The sequence below is a fragment of the Salmo salar genome, chromosome ssa02 (assembly GCF_905237065.1).
Source record: "Salmo salar chromosome ssa02, Ssal_v3.1, whole genome shotgun sequence".
Classification (NCBI taxonomy): domain Eukaryota; kingdom Metazoa; phylum Chordata; class Actinopteri; order Salmoniformes; family Salmonidae; genus Salmo; species Salmo salar.
In genome coordinates this window covers 61083945-61106028 of record NC_059443.1, presented here as the reverse complement: position 1 = coordinate 61106028, position 22084 = coordinate 61083945, and the positions used below count along the sequence as shown (strand labels likewise).

The window sequence follows — 22084 nt, the reverse complement described above, 5'->3', positions numbered from 1 at the left end:
TGTGTGTGTGTGTGTGTGTGTGTGTGTGTGTGTGTGTGTGTGTGTGTGTGTGTGTGTGTGTGTGTGTGTGTGTGTGTGTGTGTGTGTGTGTGTGTGTGTGTGTGTGTGTGTGTGTGTGTGTGTGTGTGTGTGTGTGTGTGTGTGTGTGTGTGTGTGTGTGTGTGTGTGTGTGTGTGTGTGAGAGAGAGAGAGAGTCTTGAGGTAAAGGCAGGATGTGACATGGTTAAAGGTACTCTACCGTTCAAAAGTTTGGGGTCACTTAGAAATGTCCTTGTTTTCCATGAAAACATACATTAAATGAGTTGCAAAATGAATAGGAAACATAGTCAAGACGATGACTAGGTTATAAATAATGATTTTTAATTGAAATAATAATTGTGTCCTTCAAACTTCGCTTTCGTCAAAGAATCCTCCATTTGTAGCAATTACAGCCTTGCAGAACTTTGGCATTCTTGTTGTCAATTTGTTGAGGTAATCTGAAGAGATTTCACCCCATGCTTCCTGAAGTACCTCCCACAAATTGGATTGGCTTGATGGGCACTTCTTACGTACCATACGGTCAAGCTGCTCCCACAACAGCTCAATAGGGTTGAAATCCAGTGACTGTGCAGGCCACTCCATTATAGACAGAATACCAGCTGACTGCTTCTTCCCTAAATAGTTCTTGCATAGTTTGGAGCTGTGCTTTGGGTCATTGTCCTGTTGTAGGAGGAAATTGGCTCCAATTAAGCGCCGTCCACAGGGTATGGCATGGCATTGCAAAATGGAGTGATAGCCTTCCTTCTTCAAGATCCCTTTTACCCTGTACAAATCTCCCACTTTACCACTACCAAAGCACCCCCAGACCATCACATTGCCTCCACCATGCTTGACAGATGGCGTCGAGCACTCCTCCAGCATCTTTTCATTTTTTTGTGCATCTCACGAATGTTCTTCTTTGTGATGCGAACACCTCAAACTTACATTAGTCTGTCCATAACACTTTTATCCAATCTTCCTCTGTCCAGTGTTCTTTTGCCCATCTTAATCTTATCTTTTTATTGGCGAGTCTGAGATATGGCTTTTTCTTTGCAACTCTGCCTAGAAGGCCAGCATCCCGGAGTCACCTCTTCACTGTTGACGTTGAGACTGGTGTTTTGCAGGTACTATTTAATGAAGCTGCCAGTTGAGGACTTGTGAGGCATCTGTTTCTTGTGAGACACTCTAATGTACTTGTCCTCTTGCTCAGTTCTGCACTGGGGCATCCCACTCCTCTTTCTATTCTGGTTAGAGACAGTTTGCGCTGTTCTGTGAAGGGAGTAGTACACAGCGCTGTACGAGATCTTCAGTTTCTTGGCAATTGCCCGCATGGAATAGCCTTCATTTCTCAGAACAAGAATAGACTGACGAGTTCCAGAAGAAAGTTATTTGTTTCTGGACATTTTGAGCCTGTAATCAAACCTACAAATGCTGATTCTCCAGATACTCAACTAGTCTAAAGAAAGACAGTTTAATTGCTTCTTTAATCAGAACAACAGTTTTCAGCTGTGCTAACATAATTGCAAAATGGTTTTCTAATGATCAATTAGCCTTTTAAAATGATAAACTTTGATTAGCTAACACAACGTGCCATTGGAACACAGGAGTAATGGTTGCTGATAATGGGCCTCTGTACGCATATGTAGATGTTTCATAAAAAATCAGCTATTTCCAGCTACAATAGTCATTTACAACATTAACAATGTCTACACTGTATTTCTGATCAATTTGATGTTATTGTAATTGACCAAAAATGTGCTTTTCTTTCAAAAACAAGGACATTTCTAAGTGACCCCAAACTTTTGAAAGGTAGTGTAGGTGACCTATGAATACAGTCACATTATGATTGATTGTATAGGCTGTTTGTTGTCTGAGAAATGCCCAGCTGGGTGAATTGAAAACATGTTGAGTCATGCATCTGTTGCTAAACTATGTACAGTAGCTAAATGTGCTATAAGTAAACACTCATTTTGCAAAAGACAATTCATCATTTGGTTTAGGTACTAGGCCGGGTCGTCATTCTAAATACGATTTTTTTCTCTTACCTGAAATGTTAGGATAAATAAAGGTTAAATGAATTGAACTGAATGACTAGGCTGTGTGTTGTACTATAGCCAATCAGGAGTGTTAGCTGGGCTTTGGGACGTCACTGCTGGATGAATTGAGGTTTAGTAAAGAAAATAAATAGGCTGCACACTGTTCCATTATGACACTCACTGTACTGACTCTCTCTGACAGGGAAGTCACAGACGCTGGCTCCTCCTGAGGCGTCATCCTCACTGACCCTTAGAGACAGAACTTTCCTCTGAAGAGTGGATGACTTCCTCACCAGGAATACCTGAACAGGAGAGAGACAGACAGGTTCATTATGCGTTGACCTTTCAAAGAGTCACATCAGTGACATCCCTAATCCACATGTTCACACCTGTCCATCAGCTCTAATCACCTTTTCTGTTCGCATTCGGAAATGATAATATACAAGCCCGACAATAACAAAGGTCATACTGTGACCTTATGACTCTTGAACCGTGACCCTCTCACCCCTGGAGGCTGCTGCAGCAGTATACGTGTGGCCTCCGTGTCACTGAGCGTGAGCAGCAGCCACACGGGGTGCGTATGCCTCAGTCTGTCCAGCACGCTCATCCGCCTACGCAGGGAGTCGTACCCAGAATCCCTTTCACCACTGGCGCCAGCGCAGGGCGAGGACTGGAGGTAAACCCCACTCACCTCCCCCTCCAACCTGATAGAGAAAGAAAGGGAGAGAGAGACAGAGAGAGAATGTGTGTGAGAGAGTGAGTGAGTGAGTGAGTGAGTGAGTGAGTGAGTGAGTGAGTGAGTGAGTGAGTGAGTGAGTGAGTGAGTGAGTGAGTGAGTGAGTGAGAGAGAGAGAGAGAGAGAGAGAGAGAGAGAGAGAGAGAGAAAATAAGGCACTGTCTCCATCTTCTGGTGAAAGAGTACAAGAACCATCTAGGATGTGAATAGCGACACAAAAAAATGTAGTCTACTATCCCTTTCTTTTGCCTCACTCAAGTCTCCCCATCATTAAATGTCTATGTTGTTACTCTATTCAACTACATTGTTGAAACAAATCACAACACCTTATATTCAAACGTTGACAAAAATGTGTACTAAGAGTCCTAATGAGATAAAGAAGCAAGAAGAATTGGATGAAAGGAGGAGAGGAGGATTGGACTTACCCCTGTAGAACCATAGGGTAAGGGTCTCTGTCCTCTGTTGGAGAGGTCTGGACCATCTCTTGCTTCAGCTCCCCTATCTCCAACGCAAACGTGTCTATCAGCTACACACAGAGGAGGAGAGAAAGAGAGGGACTGAACGAGTGTACATGGGAGAAGGAGAGAGGGACTAGGTCAGAGACAAAGGGAGAGAGTGAGAAAGTGAGAGCAAATGAAACAGATTTTGTGAGTAAGATGGAGAGAGAGATAGAGATTGATCAAGGTAGAGGTAAAGAAGGAAAACAGACATTGAGAAAGGTTGAAAGTAGAACGAAAAGAGAGAGGTAGAGAGAGAGAGAGAGCAAATGGAGAAGTGTCCCTCACAAACAGATAGGGAGGCACAACATGAGAAAGCCAGGAGCAAGGAAATGGTTAGTCACTTTTCCTGTGTATACCTCACTTCCCTCCCTGGGAAACACAGAGACAACCCCCCCTACACACACACACGCGCATACTACTGACAGTAAACACACACACACACACACACACACACACACACACACACACACACACACACACACACACACACACACACACACACACACCCACACACACACACACACACACACACACACACACACACACACACACACACACACACACTACTGACAGTAAACACGCACACACAAACACACGCACACACACGCACACGCACACAAACAATCTCTCTATCTATCACAGATACAATGAAACACATGTTAGTTAACAAGGCTAAACGTCTCCTAATCTTATCATTATCTAGGGAAGCGTAAACTTCTGGATGATAGCTAGCTATGCTAACACAAGTGCGTCCCAAAATGACACCCTACTCCCTATGTAGTGCACTACTTTTGACCAGAGTCCAATGGACTCTTTTTTTCCCCACTACATAGGGAATAGGGTGCCATTTGGGATGCAATCAAGGAGAGGGACACAGAGGAAGGAGGAAGTGACTCAGGCCAACAGTGTTTGATGGATAAACCTCCATCTTATATGACAGGCTATTTCCATAGTGAAGATAAATCTGACCCCCTGCCCAGTGGCGCATTGGACTACGATGACAACAAAACTAAATATGTTGTTGCTTGTCAAACTATATTTCTATGGTTTGACACCATGGGTGCATATCAGTAGTCTTAAGAGGCTTTCTCTCCTTGTCTCAATTCCTCCTTTCAGGACAAGTAGGCTTTTAAAGTGTTTCTCTCACTAGTTTGTGTTTCTACATAAGTGAATATGAAGGTAAGGAGACAAGGAAAGAAGGGATGCCTGTAGGTTCTTACCAACTGTGTTACATAATCTGACCACTAGGTGGAAATATTTCCCACACCACAGATCCCCTAATCGTTTGCTCTGAGTAGAAGTCGCCAATAGTCACAGATGTAGGATCAGCTTACTGTTTCCCAAACCTATCATGAACGATTGGTGGGAAAAACACAAAATTGACCTTAGATCAGCTAATCTATTCCACTCCCCATAGCTGAAGGGTCCAGACCACTGTAACCACTAACCACAGACCACCGGTTCCCCCTGTTACTACACTATAACAGGGACTATGTGGAGCCAGCTCTGTCTCTGGTGGTCTGACTTCTGAAGAGAGAGACAAACAGAGAGGGAAAGAGAGACAGAGAAAGACAAAGAACGACAGTGTCTGAAAGAGAGAGAGACAGAGAGAGGGAGAGAAAAAGAAAGAGGGAAAGAGAGAGAGACAAGGAAAGAACAAGAGAGTCTGAAAGAAAATTAGACAGGGAGAGAGGGTGAGAGAGACCCCTCTGCCAGAAAATGAGGTCAAATTAACACATTTATTATGAAAGGTCTTCAATGGTCTACTCTGGGCATAGTGCCCTGCTATGGAAGTAAATGGGAGCATCAACACAGGCCCTGTTTCAACCCAATGTCTTTTATAGAGGAACCACTTATATATTTTATTTAGCGAAAGCAAAGTCCCTTAGCCAAGCGATTGCTTCCGGTCCTGCTGTGTTGAGGGTGAGTAGGCCTCCGCTGAGTTTGTAGATTGGACAGACTTCAAAAATGTGGTGCATGGTTTGCTCCACCCCACAGGCACATGGGGGCTTGCTTTGGAAGGCTAATATCAAGTGCTTTCATGGCTCACATCAATACCATTATCCAAGAAACCCTAGACCCACTCCAATTTCCATACCGCCCTAACAGATCCACAGATGATGCAATCTCTATTGCACTCCACACTGCCCTTTCCCACTTGGACAAAAGGAACATATATGTGAGAATGCTATTCATTGACTACAGCTCATCGTTCAACACGATAGTGCCCTCAAAGCTCATCAATAAGCTAAGGACCCTGGGACTAAACACCTCCCTCTGCAACTGGATCCTGGACTTCCTGACGGGCCGCCCCCAGGTGCTAAGGGTAGGGAGCAACACATCTGCCATGCTGATCCTCAACACAGGGGCCCCTCAGGTGGGTACTCAGTCCCCTCCTGTACTCTCTGTTCACCCATGACTACACAGGCAGGACCAACTCCAACACCATCATCACATTTGCCAATGACACAACAGTGATCCTGATCACCAACAACAATGAGACAGCCTATAGGGAGGAGGTCAGAGACCTGGCCGTGTGGTGCCAGGACAACAACCTCTCCCTCAATGTGATCAAGACAAAGGAGATGATTGTGGACTGCAGGAAAAGGAGGACAGAGCACGCCCCCATTCTCATCAACGGGGCTGTAGTGGAGCAGGTTGAGAGCTTCAAGTTCCTTGGTGTCCACATCACTAACAAACTAACATGATCCAAGCACACCAAGACAGTGGTGAAGAGGGCATGACAAAACCTATTCCCCCTCAGGAGACTGAAAAGATTTGGCATGGGTCCTCAGATCCTCAAAAGGTTCTACAGCTGCACCATCGAGAGCATCCTGACTGGTTGCCTCACTGCCTGGTATGGCAACTCCCTGGCCTCCAACTGCAAGGCACTACAGAGGGTAGTGCGTACGGTCCAGTACATCACTGAGACCAAGCTTCCTGCCATCCAGGACCTCTATACCAGGCGGTGTCAGAGGAAGGACCTAAAAATTGTCAAAGACTCCAGCCACCCTAGTCTTAGACTGTTCTTTCTGCTACCGCACGGTAAGCGGTACCGGAGCTCCAAGTCTAGGTCCAAGAGGCTTCTAAACAGCTTCTACCCCCAAGCCATAGGTCTCCTGAACATCTAATGAAATGGCTACCGAGACTATTTGCATTGCCCCCCCCCCTCTTTTACACCGCTGCTACTCATTATCTCTGCCTACAGTGAGGGAAAAAAGTATTTGATCCCCTGCTGATTTTGTACATTTGCCCACTGACAAAGAAATGATCAGTCTATAATTTTAATGGCAGGCTTATTTGAACAGTGAGAGACAGAATAACAACAACAAAAATCCAGAAAAATGCATGTCAAAAATGTTATAAATTGATTTGCATTTTAATGAGGGAAATAAGTATTTGACCCCTCTGCAAAACATGACTTAGTACTTGGTGGCAAAACCCTTGTTGGCAATCACAGAGGTCAGACGTTTCTTGTAGTTGGCCACCAGGTTTGCACACATCTCAGGAGGGATTTTGTCCCACTCCTCTTTGCAGATCTTCTCCAAGTCATTATTAAGGTTTCGAGGCTGACGTTTGGCAACTCGAACCTTCAGCTCCCACCACAGATTTTCTATGGGATTAAGGTCTGGAGACTGGCTAGGTCACTCCAAGACCTTAATGTGCTTCTTCTTGAGCCACTCCTTTGTTGCCTTGGCCATGTGTTTTGGATCATTGTCATGCTGGAATACCCATCCACGACCCATTTTCAATGCCCTGGCTGAGGGAAGGAGGTTCTCACCCAAGATTTGACGGTACATGGCCCCGTCCATCGTCCCTTTGATGCGGTGAAGTTGTCCTGTCCCCTTAGCAGAAAAACATCCCCAAAGCATAATGTTTCCACCTCCATGTTTGACGGTGGGGATGGTGTTCTTGGGGTCATAGGCAGCATTCCTCCTCCTCCAAACACGGAAAGTTGAGTTGATGCCAAAGAGCTCCATTTTGGTCTCATCTGACCACAACACTTTCACCCAGTTGTCCTCTGAATCATTCGGATGTTCATTGGCAAACTTCAGACGGGCATGTATATGTGCTTTCTTGAGCAGGGGGACCTTGCGGGCGCTGCAGGATTTCAGTCCTTCACGGCATAGTGTGTTACCAATTGTTTTCTTGGTGACTATGGTCCCAGCTGCCTTGAGATCATTGACAAGATCCTCCCGTGTAGTTCTGGGCTGATTCCTCACCGTTCTCATGATCATTGCAACTCCACGAGGTGAGATCTTGCATGGAGCCCCAGGCCGAGGGAGATTGACAGTTCTTTTGTGTTTCTTCCATTTGCGAATAATCGCACCAACTGTTGTCACCTTCTCAGCAAGCTGCTTGACGATGGTCTTGTAGCCCATTCCAGCCTTGTGTAGGTCTACAATCTTGCCCTTGACATCCTTGGAGAGCTCTTTGGTCTTGGCCATGGTGGAGAGTTTGGAATCTGATTGATTGATTGCTTCTGTGGACAGGTGTCTTTTATACAGGTAACAAACTGAGATTAGGAGCACTCCCTTTAAGAGTGTGCTCCTAATCTCAGCTCGTTACCTGTATAAAAGACACCTGGGAGCCAGAAATCTTTCTGATTGAGAGGGGGTCAAATACTTATTTCCCTCATTAAAATGCAAATCAATTTATAAAATTTTTGACATGCGTTTTTCTGGATTTTTTTGTTGTTATTCTGTCTCTCACTGTTCAAATAAACCTACCATTAAAATTAAAGACTGATCATTTCTTTGTCAGTGGGAAAACGTACAAAATCAGCAGGGGATCAAATACTTTTTTCCCTCTCTGTAGTCACTTTAATAACTCTACCTACATTTCCATATTACCTTAACTACCTCGACTAACCAGTGTGCCCGCACATTGACTCTGTACCGGTACTCCCTTTATATACTGTAGTCTTGCTATTGTTATATTACTGCTGCTCTTTAGTTGCTTGTTCCTTTTAATTATTATTCATATTTTTTAAACTGCATTGTTGTTTTGGGGCTTATAAGTAAGCATTTCAATGTAAGTATTGTTGTATTCGGCACATGTGACTAATAACATTTGATTTGATTTGGCGAGGCATGGGCCGTGGACAGTCCTGAACCTATTGAGGGTGGACCACTCCTTCATGGGGAGGTTGAAACTACTGGTACCCAGGAAAATGCTGAGGAAAAATAACACATATCCTTCTCTCTCTCTCTCTCTCTCTCTCTCTCTCTCTTTGTCTATCTTTCTCTCTTACTCTTCATCCTCCTCTTTCTTTCTCTTCTTTTCCCATTTTTATCAATCACATCGCATTGGATACAACGCTTTTTCCCTCTCTCACTCTCTTTCTCTTTCCACCTCTCGCTCTCTCCACACAGGCTTGCTCTCTCTCAGGAGGGCTGTGTCCAACAACAATGTCGTCATTAATTCGAGCTCTTTAATGAGCGCAGATTCGGAGGTAAGCGATTCTCTGCATGGGCTGAAGTTAAAGCCATGATGATGGAGTCAAGCGGAAACTATGTTGTTTTGACCTACAGAGAGCGCTTTCACTGGGGCTAGGAAGAGTGGAGAGAGGGAGAAAGAGAGGGAGTGAGAGAGAGAAAGAGAGAGAGAGCGGGGGTGACGGGGAAACAGAGAGAGAGGGGATGGAGAGACAGAGGGAGAAAAGAGGTAAGAAGAGACAGTACAATCTCACGTCTCTCTGTCAGTTTATCCATTCACTCTGTAAGCCTCCGTAACTCTTTACATTGCACACAGCCATAACCTCATCTCAATTCTCTATTTGCTGTAGACACCTTGTGTAAACGTTATCAACTTCAGCAACAGTATATGGCTAAATATACAACAGTTACAGTATAAGGCATCTTTCTATTACCGGATATATAGCAGATAGCACACCGCAGTCATAAAGACTGGATAACAGAACGATTATGACATGACGATTGGATAACTCTCAGAGGCAGTTAGTGTGGTCTGACTAAAGAGGGAGAGATGAAGGGAGAGGATACTGATGGAAGAAACAGCAGCATGAAACTAAGACACAGTGGAACTGACCGTGCTCATTATGTCTCTAGGAATAGACCGTGTTCCTAAAACAACGTCATGCAAGGGTTTAACCAGAGACTGCATAAAGGGCTGACAACTACTCCATGGTGTGTGTGTGTGTGTGTGTCTTTGTATTTTATGGTTGCTATGTGTGCATTTGTCATGATTCCAACGACTGCAGCAGGCATTGTTCAATCCTCACACTCTCCATCTGTCCTCAACTTGAGCGCTATTACACTATGTGGCAACATAAGATAAACCTTGGAACAAAAGTAAGCTAAAGAATAAACTTAAGAGTAAACTTAACTTACCTTAAAGAAGCTTCCTCTCCTGTCCATATGACAGTCTGGTCTGGGCAGCGTAGCAGACATGCTTAGGTCTGAGTCTGTGAGTCCGTCTGAGTCCTACACTCTCAGAGAAAAGGGTACGGTTAGGGTACAGTATTTTTCCCTGGGGTATGTACCTTCAGAGGTACACATATGAGCTCACATGGCACTGTTCAGTAACTTTTAGGGAACATGTACGGATAATCAAGTATAATGGTACATTTTTGTACAATCATCAGAGGTATGGCTTAGTGGGGGCGTGGCTTTCAGTTAATTATTTTTGGCCACCCGCGATTGGAAATGTTGTACCAGTTTAAGTGGTCTGTGGTTATGTTAGTTCACGTGTAAGCATGTCTGCTGCCAGTTCTGAAGTCTTTATAAAGGCAACATAAACGCATTCGACAATAAAGAGTTGTAATTAATATTGTAGCAACATTAACCCAACACTGAGCGACCTTGGCAATGGGTATCTCTTGGCGTACTGGTTAAGGTGTTGGCTTGGCAGTTGATGGATGCAGGTTTGAATCCCGGTCGGAACAACCCACCGAATTTGCTAAATTGGTGTCAGAAGTGGGATGGCGAAGAGGCGTGTATACATGAGGGCCTTGGTATAGAGAAGTGGTACTTTTTTGCCACTTAAAAGGAACAAACGGCTTTGTCACCGTGGTGGTACCCTAAAAAGGCAGATTTCTATATTTTGGCTCTTTTAAGATACAATCTGCAAGACTACAATTAATGGAACAATGGACATACCTTACAGGGTACCACTTCAGTGACAAGCGTTTGTACCACTCTAAGTACAATTCAGTACTTTTTTTCTGAGAGTGTATATGGAGTCAAGCACAAACACATATAGTTGGTGGTGAGGCTGATGGAAATTCAATTTCTGGCCACATTGAGAGAGCAGACAGGGAATTGTTGCTGTTGTTCTTCTTATAGGCTCTACCAGGACAGTATGAAACTCTCTCTGTCTCTCTAACGTAATATCATCACCTACATCCCTTTGTCTTATCTCATCCCTTTCTCTCTCGTCTTTGTACTCTCTCTAACAAGAGTAGAGTCGTGGCCAAAAGTTTGGAGAATGACACAAATATTAATTTCAACACAGTTTGCTGCTTCAGTGTCTTTAGATATTTTTGTCAGATGTTACTATGGAATACTGAAGTATAAGTACAAGCATTTCATAAGTGTCAAAGGCTTTTATTGACAATTACATGAAGTTGATGCAAAGAGTCAATATTTGCAGTGTTGACACTTCTTTTTCAAGACCTCTGCAATCCTCCCTGGCATGCTGTCAATTAACTTCTGAGCCACATCCTGACTGATGGCAGCCCATTCTTGCATAATCAATGCTTTGAGTTCGTCAGAATTTGTGGGTTTTTGTTTGTTCACCCGCCTCTTGAGGGTTGACCACAAGTTCTCAATGGGATTAAGGTCTGGGGAGTTTCCTGGCCACGGACACAAAATATCGATGTTTTGTTCCCCCGAACCACTTAGTTATCACTTTTGCCTTATGGCAAGGCACTCCATCATGCTGGAAAAGGCATTGTTCGTCACCAAACTGTTCCTGGATGGTTGGGAGAAGTTGCTCTCGGAGGATGTGTTGGTACCATTCTTTATTCATGGCTGTGTTCTTAGGCAAAATTGTGAGTGAGACCACTCCCTTGGCTGAGAAGCAACCCCACACATGAATGGTCTCAGGATGCTTTACTGTTGGCATGACACAGGACTGATGGTAGCACTCACCTTGTCTTCTCCGGACAAGCTTTTTTCCGGATGCCCCAAACAATGGGAAAGGGGATTCATCAGAGAAAATGACTTTACCCCAGTCCTCAGCAGTCCAATCCCTGTACCTTTTGCAGAATATCAGTCTGTCCCTGATGTTTTTCCTGGAGAGAAGTGGCTTCTTTGCTACCGTTCTTGACACCAGGCCATCCTCCAAAAGTCTTCGCCTCACTGTGCGTGCAGATGCACTCACACCTGCCTGCTGCCATTCCTGAGCAAGCTCTGTACTGGTGGTGCCCCGATCCCGCAGTTGAATAAACTTTCGGAGACGGTCCTGGAGCTTGCTGGACTTTCTTGGGCGCCCTGAAGCCTTCTTCACAACAATTGAACCGCTCTCCTTGAAGTTCTTGATGATCCGATAAATGGTTGATTTAGGTGCAATCTTACTGGCAGCAATATTCTTGCCTGTGAAGCCCTTTTTGTGCAAAGCAATGAAGACGGCATGTGTTTCCTTGCAGGTACCAATGGTTGACAGAAGAAGAACAATGATTCCAAGCACCACCCTCCTTTTGAAGCATCCAGTCTGTTATACTCAATCAGCATGACAGAGTGATCTCCAGCCTTGTCCTCGTCAACACTCACACCTGTGTTAACAAGAGAATCACTGACATGATGTCAGCTGGTCCTTTTGTGGCAGGGCTGAAATGCAGTGGACATGTTTTTTGGGGATTCAGTTAATTTGCATGGCAAAGAGGGACTTTGCAATTAATTGCAATTCATCTGATCACACTTCATAACATTCTGGAGTATATGAAAATTGCCATCATACAAACTGAGGCAGCAGACTTTGTGAAAATTAATATTTGTGTCATTCTCCAAACTTTTGGCCACAACTGTAAGCTTAACTTACCTTAAAGAAGCTCCCACTCCTGTCCATATGACAGTCTGGTCTGGGCAGCGTAGAGTGCAGTGTAGACGGCAGCGTAGCCGCCATACTTAGGTATAGACGCCTGTGTTTAGGTCTAGACGTCTGTGTTCACGTCGGCTGGAATCCTATGGGGTCAAACAGACAGACAGATTCGCTGTGGTGAGACTTGAGAAAATTCCATCTATGGCCACAGCAAGTCAACAAACTACAGAGGCTAGTAGGATAGTATCAAACTCCTTCCCTCTCTCTTGTCCCTCTAGCTAGCTTTTTTTCCCATGTCCTTTCATTTAATCTATTTTCCAGCAATTACAGCCATGGTTCCAACATTGTTGTTCCTCTCTTTTTTCCCATAGTAAGTTAATACAGGCTGTTTGGCCTGTTTCAGTCTCCTAGAGAACCTTGATGTACCCTTGATGTTACAATAACTTTTCATTTCCTCTCCCATAAACCAAACAAGGGCATTCATCAACAATTTTATCTGCGCAGGTTAGCGTTTTGTCATGAATCTTGTTCTGGAGGCAGCTCTGCAGAATAGTCACTAGCTGGCACAGCTATAAAGTCATAAAGTCTGATTTTAAACCTAACCCTGACCTTAACCCTGCACTTAACCACACTGGGTAAAGCCATTTGAATTAAATCACTTTTTGACAGCATTCCTTTTGATTTAAACTAAACTTTGTATATCATTTTGTTTTACCTCAATTATCAAAATATTTGTAAACTCCGATTTTTTTCATATTCGCATATGTTGTAGCTTAGACCATATTTTACACCATCTGAGGTTTGTGTTGTGCCTGCCATCAGTTGAGACACAACATGCTCTTGAATACAGGGATGGTGTCATATTTTGGCTGATAAATGTATTAAAATGGGATTAAAATAAACATTTCATCTTTCAAATAGTACCACAGAGATGGTTGGTGGTCCACACGTCAGAGAATTTTGTCTTGAGAGGGAACATCTGTTGTTTTAAATTACTACTGTAAATATTCCATAGGAAACCTATTGAAATCATAGAAATATAGACAATATAATAGATATGACCATTTAAGTTGACATTTGACAGTGGGTGGACGGCGGTCATCTTTGTAGTTGTAATTAGCGATGCCAGTTCTGCGCTCGAGACCGCCAGTACGCCTCTACGGTCCAGTGCGTCAACCCAGTCCGACTCGGCCTGTTCCCGCTCCCCGCACTAGCCCTGAGGTGCGTGTTCCCAGGCTGATACCTCCAGTACCAGCACCACGCATCAGGCTTCCAGTGCGTCAGCCCAGCCTCGAGAGTTCGGCAATAGTGTGCAGTCCAGAGTATCCGGCAACAGTGTGCGGTCCAGAGTATCCGGCAACAGTGTGCGGTCCAGAGTATCCGGCAACAGTGTGCGGTCCAGAGTATCCGGCAACAGTGTCTAGTCCAGAACCGAGGGAGACTGCCTGCGACCCGGAACCGAGGGAGACTGCCTGCGACCCGGAACCGAGGGGGTCTGCCTGCGACCCGGAACCGAGGGGGTCTGCCTGCGACCCGGAACCGAGGGAGTCTGCCTTCGACCCGGAACCGAGGGGGTCTGCCTGCGACCCGGAATCGAGGGGGTCTAGCAGCGACCCGGAACTGAGTAAGCCTGACGATTTGGAACTAAGTATGATTAACTGTATAACGAATGAGTCTGCCTTCAGCATGGAACGGAAGAGGTCTGCCGATGATCCGGAACGAGGGGAGTCTGCCTACGGCCCGCAACTGATCAAGTTCTGCTTTCTGGAGGACAGTAGGCCGGAGCCAAAGCCACCTCCCCTCCCTTTAGTATAGGGGGAATTTTCTTTTGTGGTTGTTTTTTTGTTTGTTTGTTTATTTATGAGGTGCATCCGGGGTCCGCACCTTTAGGGGGGGGTACTGTCACGTCCTGACCAGTAATAAGATTATTTGCTATTGTAGTTTGGTCAGGACGTGGCAGAGGGTATTTGGTTTATGTGTGTCGGGGTGATGGTTTATGTAGTGGGGTGTTTGATTTATTATTTCCGGGTTTTTTGGTCACTGCTATATGTTAGTCTATTTCTGTGTTCTTTCTAGTTAGTCTGTTTGAATGTGTAGTTAATTGGGGTGTGGACTCTCAATTGAAGGCAGGGTTTGTCTAATTGCCTTTGATTGAGAGTCCTATATATTAGGGTGTGTTTGTGATTTGTGGGAGGTTGTTTCTTGTTTAGCTGTTTTTGCCTGACAAGACTGTCGTTCATCATTGTTGTTATTTTTGTATACATGTTGTTTTGGTTTTCCTTCTTTCTCCGATTAAAAGAAGATGAGTATACAACTCGCTGCATATTGGTCTGACAGTGATTTGTCCTTATCGTCAGACGACAAGAGTTGTGACACTCATTTTATAATTTTTACAATATAGCCAATTTTGACAGTCCCATCTAGTGGAAATCGCCCAGATCTGCCTCCAGGATCAAATTCTTCCCAATAAATGTCAACCTGCGTTATCCCCAGGCATGCTCACACATAGGGCTGCAAGACACTATTCTTCTGTGTGTGTGTGTGTTTGTCTGTGTGTTTATGTGCGAGAATGAAAGTGTGTATGTGTATGCATAGTGGAGGGGTGTTATTGGAGGCTGTAGATGAAAGGGGACAGTTGTGCATCCCTCTCTCTCTCTCCTCTCTCCCCCTATCTCTCTCCATTCCAGGCTGAAGCCATTAGCAGGACCCCTGCCCTCTCTCCTCTCTCTTCCCTCTCCTCCCTCTATGGCAGCAGTTCAGTGAGATGTTCTATTCACCTTCATCTCCAACAGGAAGGAAGTGATCCCCCAGAAAAGAGAATAAAAGAAACAGAGGAGAGGAATGGAATGGCCTAGTTTCCTGTCAGATAGCGCAGTACTGGCAGGAGTCTCTGTGGTGAGACATTCTCAGCTGGAGTTCAGCAGAATTAATAGGGAACTTATTCATCAGTTCAGCACGGTGTTGTGTGCAGGGTAATGGAGGCTTTTAAGTGTGTCATCATTGCTCAACATTCCACTGCATTCTCCCATTCCAAACAGAAACCATGTCTTCTATTTGTTCCCTTAATGAGCCTCCCACACTAAAATACAGAGATTAACGTTACCATTATGAAAGACTATAAAGAAACCTGACCATGGACCTGAAGCGAAAGGCATTTTCAGTCCATCCCTATCACCAGCTGGTCCGTCTGTCTGTGGCTGGAAGCCTGTCGTTGTACAGGCCTGCTGTTTCCTGACTGGCTTACAGAGACATTGGGGTTATCTCCGGTCCTGCATGGCTGTTTTATTTAGGCTGTGATAACAGAGGAACACATGTTCCTTCACCCTGCCAGGTCATGTCAAGGGACTTTCTCAGGAAATGACTCTATAAATCCAACCATGGTGTGTTGTAAAACCCAACTGGGAAAACGTTGTAACCGTAAGGTCCACCTGTTGTCTTGTCAGCAGAAAAGGGATTGGGAACGAAGTCTTCTGACCTCAAAGCTCAATGGGACTACCTGGTTTAATAAAAGTACAATAAAAAATATAGCCTGTCTTTAAAAAAGGGGAAGTCTGGTTTGATATGAGAGCCGTCGACTAGCAGAGAAAATTAAAACAAAACATCAACTAAGTACCTGCTGCAGAGGCAATTTCCTGGACAGCACTCCTTGCTGTTCTGACTGTGTCTCTAACAAATGACTGTACCACATATCCCTTTTCCCTGTTCTAGGAACAGTCTGATTTGGTCAAGATTCTAGTTCCTATAGCAACTCTATCCCTTTTCCCTGTTCTAGGAACAGTCTGATTTGATCAAGATTCTAGTTCCTATAGCAACTCTATCCCTTTTCCACTGTTCTAGGAACAGTCTGATTTGATCAAGATTCTAGTTCCTATAGCAACTCTCATATCCTCTGATGTGTGTTCCTATAGTCTGATAACTCAGTAGCACTGCTGTGTGTAGGCTACTATGTACGCATACCTCTCATTAAAATGCATGGAATCTACCTATCGGGGGTTAACACTCTGACACAAACCATAACATGAGACACACAGTGCATGCTGGGTATTGGGATTAACAGGAAGACAGCCCCGAAGCCGTGCGGAGTACAGTGGCAGTTCAGCTCAGGCAGAATGAACTGTGGAAATGTCATTATGTTCACTCCACTGGCTCAGTTTGGTAGAGACTAGACGAGAGTGTAGACAAACAAGACCATAGGGATGGGGGAGAAATCGATACAGTAGAGTATCACAATGTTATTTTGACAATATTATATCGATTCTATGACTCCAATTGATTCTCTAAAAAAAAGGTAGTTAACATTAGCTAGCACTAGTCAGCTGTACCTGCACCACAACTTTGGTCTTTCTCCTCCTATAGCTTGGCCACAATATTATTTTTTTTAAATGGTGAGCCAACATGTTTTCAGCACGTTTATTTCCATGACTGATCAGAACTTGTTTTTATCATGGCTCTCTCTTGTCCCTCTATAGCAGACATATAGTGTAGTGAGCAATATGTTTGGACCAACGAATCGCGATATATATAGAATCGTGATCAATCGTGATACATATAGAATCGCAACACATATCGCATTGGCACCTTGCTCACATTGTATATAATCTTATTTTTATTTTTATATATATATTTTTTTTCTACTGCATCATTGATTGTATGTTGTTTTACTCCATGTGTAACTCTGTGTTTTTGTATGTTGTCGAACTGCTTTGCTTTATCTTGGCCAGGTCGCAATTGTAAATGAGAACTTGTTCTCAACTTGCCTACCTGGTTAAATAAAGGTGAAATAAATAAATAAATAAATAAATAAAAAACACATATCGCATTGGCACCTAAGTATCGTGATAATATCTCATGGTGAGGTCCATGGAAACACCCAGCTCTAGGAGAGAAAACTTCACCATATCAGAGTGTGAATAACAGAGATACATTTTCATCTGGAGCACAGTAATAACAGAGAGAATCCAAGTGATGGAAACTATTAGACTGTTGCCTCTACTGTATCCAACGGCAAGAATGTTGACATCCCGTTTAGAGGGAGCATTTCAAAGTGATGCATGCTTATAATCATAGTCATCAAAGAGAGAGGATATTCACACAAATCAGAGAATTGTTGTTATTGGCCGTGTCTGTGAGTGTGTGTGTGTGTGAGTGTGTGTGTGTGTGCCTCAGCTGCAGACTAACAAAGGCCCATCTGAGTGAGTTTCTACACACAGGAACACAGACAGGCCCCTGGCACTGCAATCCAGCAACACAGCAACACAGAGACACACTGTTCCACAGACAGGACCAATCTCTCTCTCTCTCTCTCTCTCTCTCTCTCTCTCTCTCTCTCTCTCTCTCTCTCTCTCTCTCTCTCTCTCTCTCTCTCTCTCTCTCTCTCTCTCTCTCTCTCTCTCTCTCTCTCTGTGTGTGTGTGTGTGTGTGTGTCTGTGTGTGTTTGAGCGTGCGCCTGTGTGTAAGTAACCTTTCATTAATTGAGAATTAATTGAGAATGTAGATATACACAACTAGAGAAGCACTCCATTCTACAGTACATACCCTGTGCCTCATTTAAAAAAACTGTAATTTTCAACAAAATTCCTCTTGCCGAGAGGTTTAAAGACTAGCTAGTAGCCTAATCAGTCATTATTCTGACATGTTATCTGTGTGTGTGTGTGTGTGTGTGTGTGTGTGTGTGTGTGTGTGTGTGCGTGCGTGCGTGCGTGCGTGCGTGCGTGCGTGCGTGCCTGCGTGTGTGTGTGTGCGTGTGCAGCAGGCCATGGTTTACATTATCACAAAGGATTGGCATGACACAACGTCTACCAACTCCTATACTAATTTACAGAACATTTCCATCCTCTATCATTGCCAGCCCGAGACTTATGGAGAAACAACTTTTATTAGAGAGCCAACCCAGACAGCCTAATGCACAAAGTATGTCCTATTGGGTGCCTAACAACAGCAAGCAGAAAGTAACTCAACAGAAACAGACAGAAACAATAGTCCTCACACAACACATTTGGCCAACCCTTCTGTTAAGGTCTAGACTCAATCTGTTGTCACTCTCAAGACACTTCTGTGGTTTATGGGGACCTGTTGAAGCTATCACCTCAACTTTATAACACATACGCGCAGGAACACACACACACACACACACACACACACACACACACACACACACACACACACACACACACACACACACACACACACACACACACACACACACACACACACACACACACACACACACACACACACACACACACACAGAGAGAGAGAGAGAGTACTGCTTAAAACTGCGTGTGTCTTTACCGAGTAGCCCATCATACTGCCTGAGTGAAATCCTGCGTGAAATGACACCACTTGTGCAGTGGTCCTGCTGTAATAACAGATAAAGAGGGGTAGCAGGCAGCTGGATAAACACACAGACAGCAACCCTGGAACACTGACAGAACACAGCTCCCATGTTGGGGTGGGGTCCTGTTACTGCTCAGACCATAGGCAACCTTAGCGTAGGGAGTGTGTGTGACTGCGTGTACGTGTATTTGAGAGAGAGTGGGAGAGAGACAGAGATCAGTTTATTTACTTCAGGCATGCTTCTCTGCAGCTTGAAGAGGATTCCTCAGCTGCAGAGGTACTGTTACAGTAGTTTAATCAGAGCTGGCCCCGTAGCAGCGACTGGCAGGAAGAACTTTCCGGACCATCCTGTTTGCGTATGGCAAGATAGCTTTTCTGTTCTGTATGTGGGTCAGTGTCTGGTTAAGGAGGAGTTGATGCAGGACCAGATAAACCAAGCGGCCCATAGCCTGGTCCCAGATCTGTACAGACTCTTTAGTGTTACAATGAACATAGGTCGACAAGAGAGCTCAAACAGATCTGGGATCAGGCTAAGTGAGCCATATGTTTGGTGCTGAAACATTAGCGTGCAATTAAAGGGAGATCTGGGAAATGTCAGAGCTGTCTAAGACATACAGTGAAGATAACCTTTCCCCTTCTTCTTCTATTTTTATTCATACTCTGCCAGATTCACCAAGAACCTTCAAGGCCTTACTTAGTCACAGATAATAAATTCCCCTTCTGTCCACCCAGATGATAAAGCACTGAAGTGCAACGGCCTCTTGTTGCTGTGAGAGCAAGAGAGAGAAATATTAACAAAGAGAGGAGGAACAGGGCAGATTCAGAGAGAGAAGGAACATCAGAGGTAGTGTTCAATAGGCTACATCGTAGAAAACTAAAATATGTGTTCTGATTGGAAATATTCAGCTAGTACCTCCCAATTTCACAACATGTTCTCCCTACTGAACATGACCCAGGAGTAATACTGGATAGGGTGAGAGACCTGGAGGCAACAGAGCGGAATGAGATCCACACTAGAGTCACAGGTTCCTAGTTGATGCCCTATAAGTCCCCAAGCTCTGTTGGTTACGTAATATAACTAACTGTAGTCCCAAGAAAAAGCTTGAGGCCCTACATGGCTTGAAAGTTCACACCTCACGAACTATGAAGACATAGACTGTATGTTGGGAAGGAAGGGAAAGACGAAACATAGACACGGAAGCTAAACAACAGATACTGTATCTACAGAGCATTCCATTGCTTTGTAATGGAGAGAGAACAACAAAAGGAGAGACAAAAACGAAAAGAAAGAGATAATTGAGGAGGTTCCATAAACTATCCAGACAATCTAGCTAGAAGAATGATGACTTTGGCCTGATAGGGGATGGAAGAAGAACCTGGCACTATTTAAAGGAAGTAAAAAAAAAAATAAACACTTTAGTCTTCCAAGGAAACAAACAAGTGTCGTTAAGCGCCAGACGTCGTCACCCTGTTGTGCCGGCCAACTTTCTGCTTGAAGGAGACACGCGTGGTGGATTTAGACGACCACAGAACACGCGTTGAGTTACGTTCGCTAGCTAAGATCCCTTTTTCCTTCAGATCATAATGAATCACATTATATGGACAGATCCTAGATCAGCACTCCTACACTGAGATGCTTTGTAGACACATATTACTCTCAGAGGGATTATGTAGTGATGAACTAGTGTTGTCATGATACCAGTATCGCCATACTACGATACCGGATTTTCCTTGGGAAAAAAAGAAAACGCGAAGAACATGGTCCTTTAAAGCCTACTTTTGTAAAATATTGTGTGCTATAGCTTGGAAAAGAAACAGATATGGCTCTGGGTGACAACATAACGCTGTTTGATTCCAACATTAGGACTGTTCTCCTCAGGAAATTTACTCCGCTTCATGTTTTGTTTCCTTTGCGTCCTTACTTCCTAGTATCGCGATATTGGTATCGTGGCAACACTATAATAAACATTGCATAGCGGTACATAGCCCACCAAGTAGGCACGGTGCTTGTCAAGATACTATAGTAGTTGTTTACGGTGACTAGAAGGATACACTTTGTAATTCCAATGACCAGCATTAACAGAGGACTCTAGAGAAACACATGGAGAGAATACAAGCTCAAAATAAATACAGCCACCTCAACTTAATCAGTTGTTACGGCAAGCACCGGGCACCACCACCACCGCCCTATCAAAACTTACTTTCCACTCTATGATTTCTGCTCTATGGTCAACACCAAGCGGAAAGGTTTGGAGTTGTTTTAGCACATTCTAAACTGAGTCACATGAATCAAAGCACTGGGCCACTCCCCACTAAACGAGAACCAGAAATAAGGGTGAAGACCGAGGATGTAGTTCTCCACTTAGAAGAAGTATGTGAAATGTCTCTCTCTCTCTCTCCAGATGTCTTAGCCACTGGGAAGCAGAGATTGGGAGACCAGGAAGGATGGGGCAGAGAAAGAGAGAGATGGGGGGAGGGAGAGGAAAGAGATATGGATAAAGACGAAAGGAGGGAGCAAGGCCAAGAAACCAAGAGGGATGTTGGTTACAAATGGCGACTCCACCCAAACCCTTCCACTAGGCCTCAAACTGAACCCACCAGCACTCTGTGGTGTTAAAAGGAAACCAAAGTAGGCCATAATATATAGTATTATGTGGGGAGAGTAGTTCAGGGTCTGCTGAGCGCTCCAATACTCTCTCTGTCTGGCATATTCTGAATTCCAATGACTTTAGTTCCCCTTGAAAATGAAGGAAAAATGATTGAAAAACTCCAGTGTTGGGACATCCACAGTAGTATCCCAGCCCTTGTCCCAACAGGAGCTATTTTTCCTCTTGCCAGGCCGTCATTGTAAATAAGAATGTGTTCTTAATTGACTTGCCTGGTTAAATACACGTTAAATAAAATAAAAGTTATAAAGTTATGTAGGCCACAGTGAGAGTTAATATGAATTTAAAACTGGCAGGGTAATAAATCCTAAATATACAGTTACAGAATCATTTCCTCAAGCCATAATAGGAAAACCAGTGATATTGAAGATGTTTGCACCTAGACAGAAATGGTGTGTGTGTGTGTGTGTGTGTGTGTGTGTGTGTGTGTGTGTGTGTGTGTGTGTGTGTGTGTGTGTGTGTGTGTGTGTGTGTGTGTGTGTGTGTGTGTGTGTGTGTTTTAAAGCCACCGGTACAGTCTGATCCTGTGAAAGCGTTCAGTGGGATATGTCTTTGGGGAACAAAAGGGCGCAATCCTCACGGCTGTAACTTGAGTGCCTGCTTCCTGATGACATCACCCACTCCAAAACCATGGATATTCCAATGTCGCCTCAGAAGGCAGAGAAATGTGTCTAGACTGCATTTGCAATCTCTGACTTAGCCCATGCTCTAGTTCAGGGGTTCTCAAACTGAGGTCCAGGGACACCTGGTGGTCCGCAACGGGGCACCAGGGGGTCAGTGGAAGAAAAA

The 22084-nt window shown here is 44.3% G+C and overlaps 1 protein-coding gene across 2 annotated transcripts in view; it reads right to left on the bottom strand.

Moving 5' to 3' along the window:
* Positions 1-22084, bottom strand: part of LOC106586723 (ras and Rab interactor 2) — a 48537-nt gene that overhangs the window by 22930 nt on the left and 3523 nt on the right. For both annotated transcript variants that reach the window (XM_014174293.2, XM_014174302.2), the window contains exons 2-6: positions 12294-12436; positions 9644-9736; positions 3216-3316; positions 2560-2758; positions 2236-2356 (exon numbers count right to left, since the gene is read on the bottom strand). In XM_014174293.2, the coding sequence (XP_014029768.1) occupies positions 2236-2356; positions 2560-2758; positions 3216-3316; positions 9644-9736; positions 12294-12377 (598 nt within the window). In that variant the 5' untranslated portion in view covers positions 12378-12436. The remainder of the gene's footprint in view (positions 1-2235; positions 2357-2559; positions 2759-3215; positions 3317-9643; positions 9737-12293; positions 12437-22084) is intronic.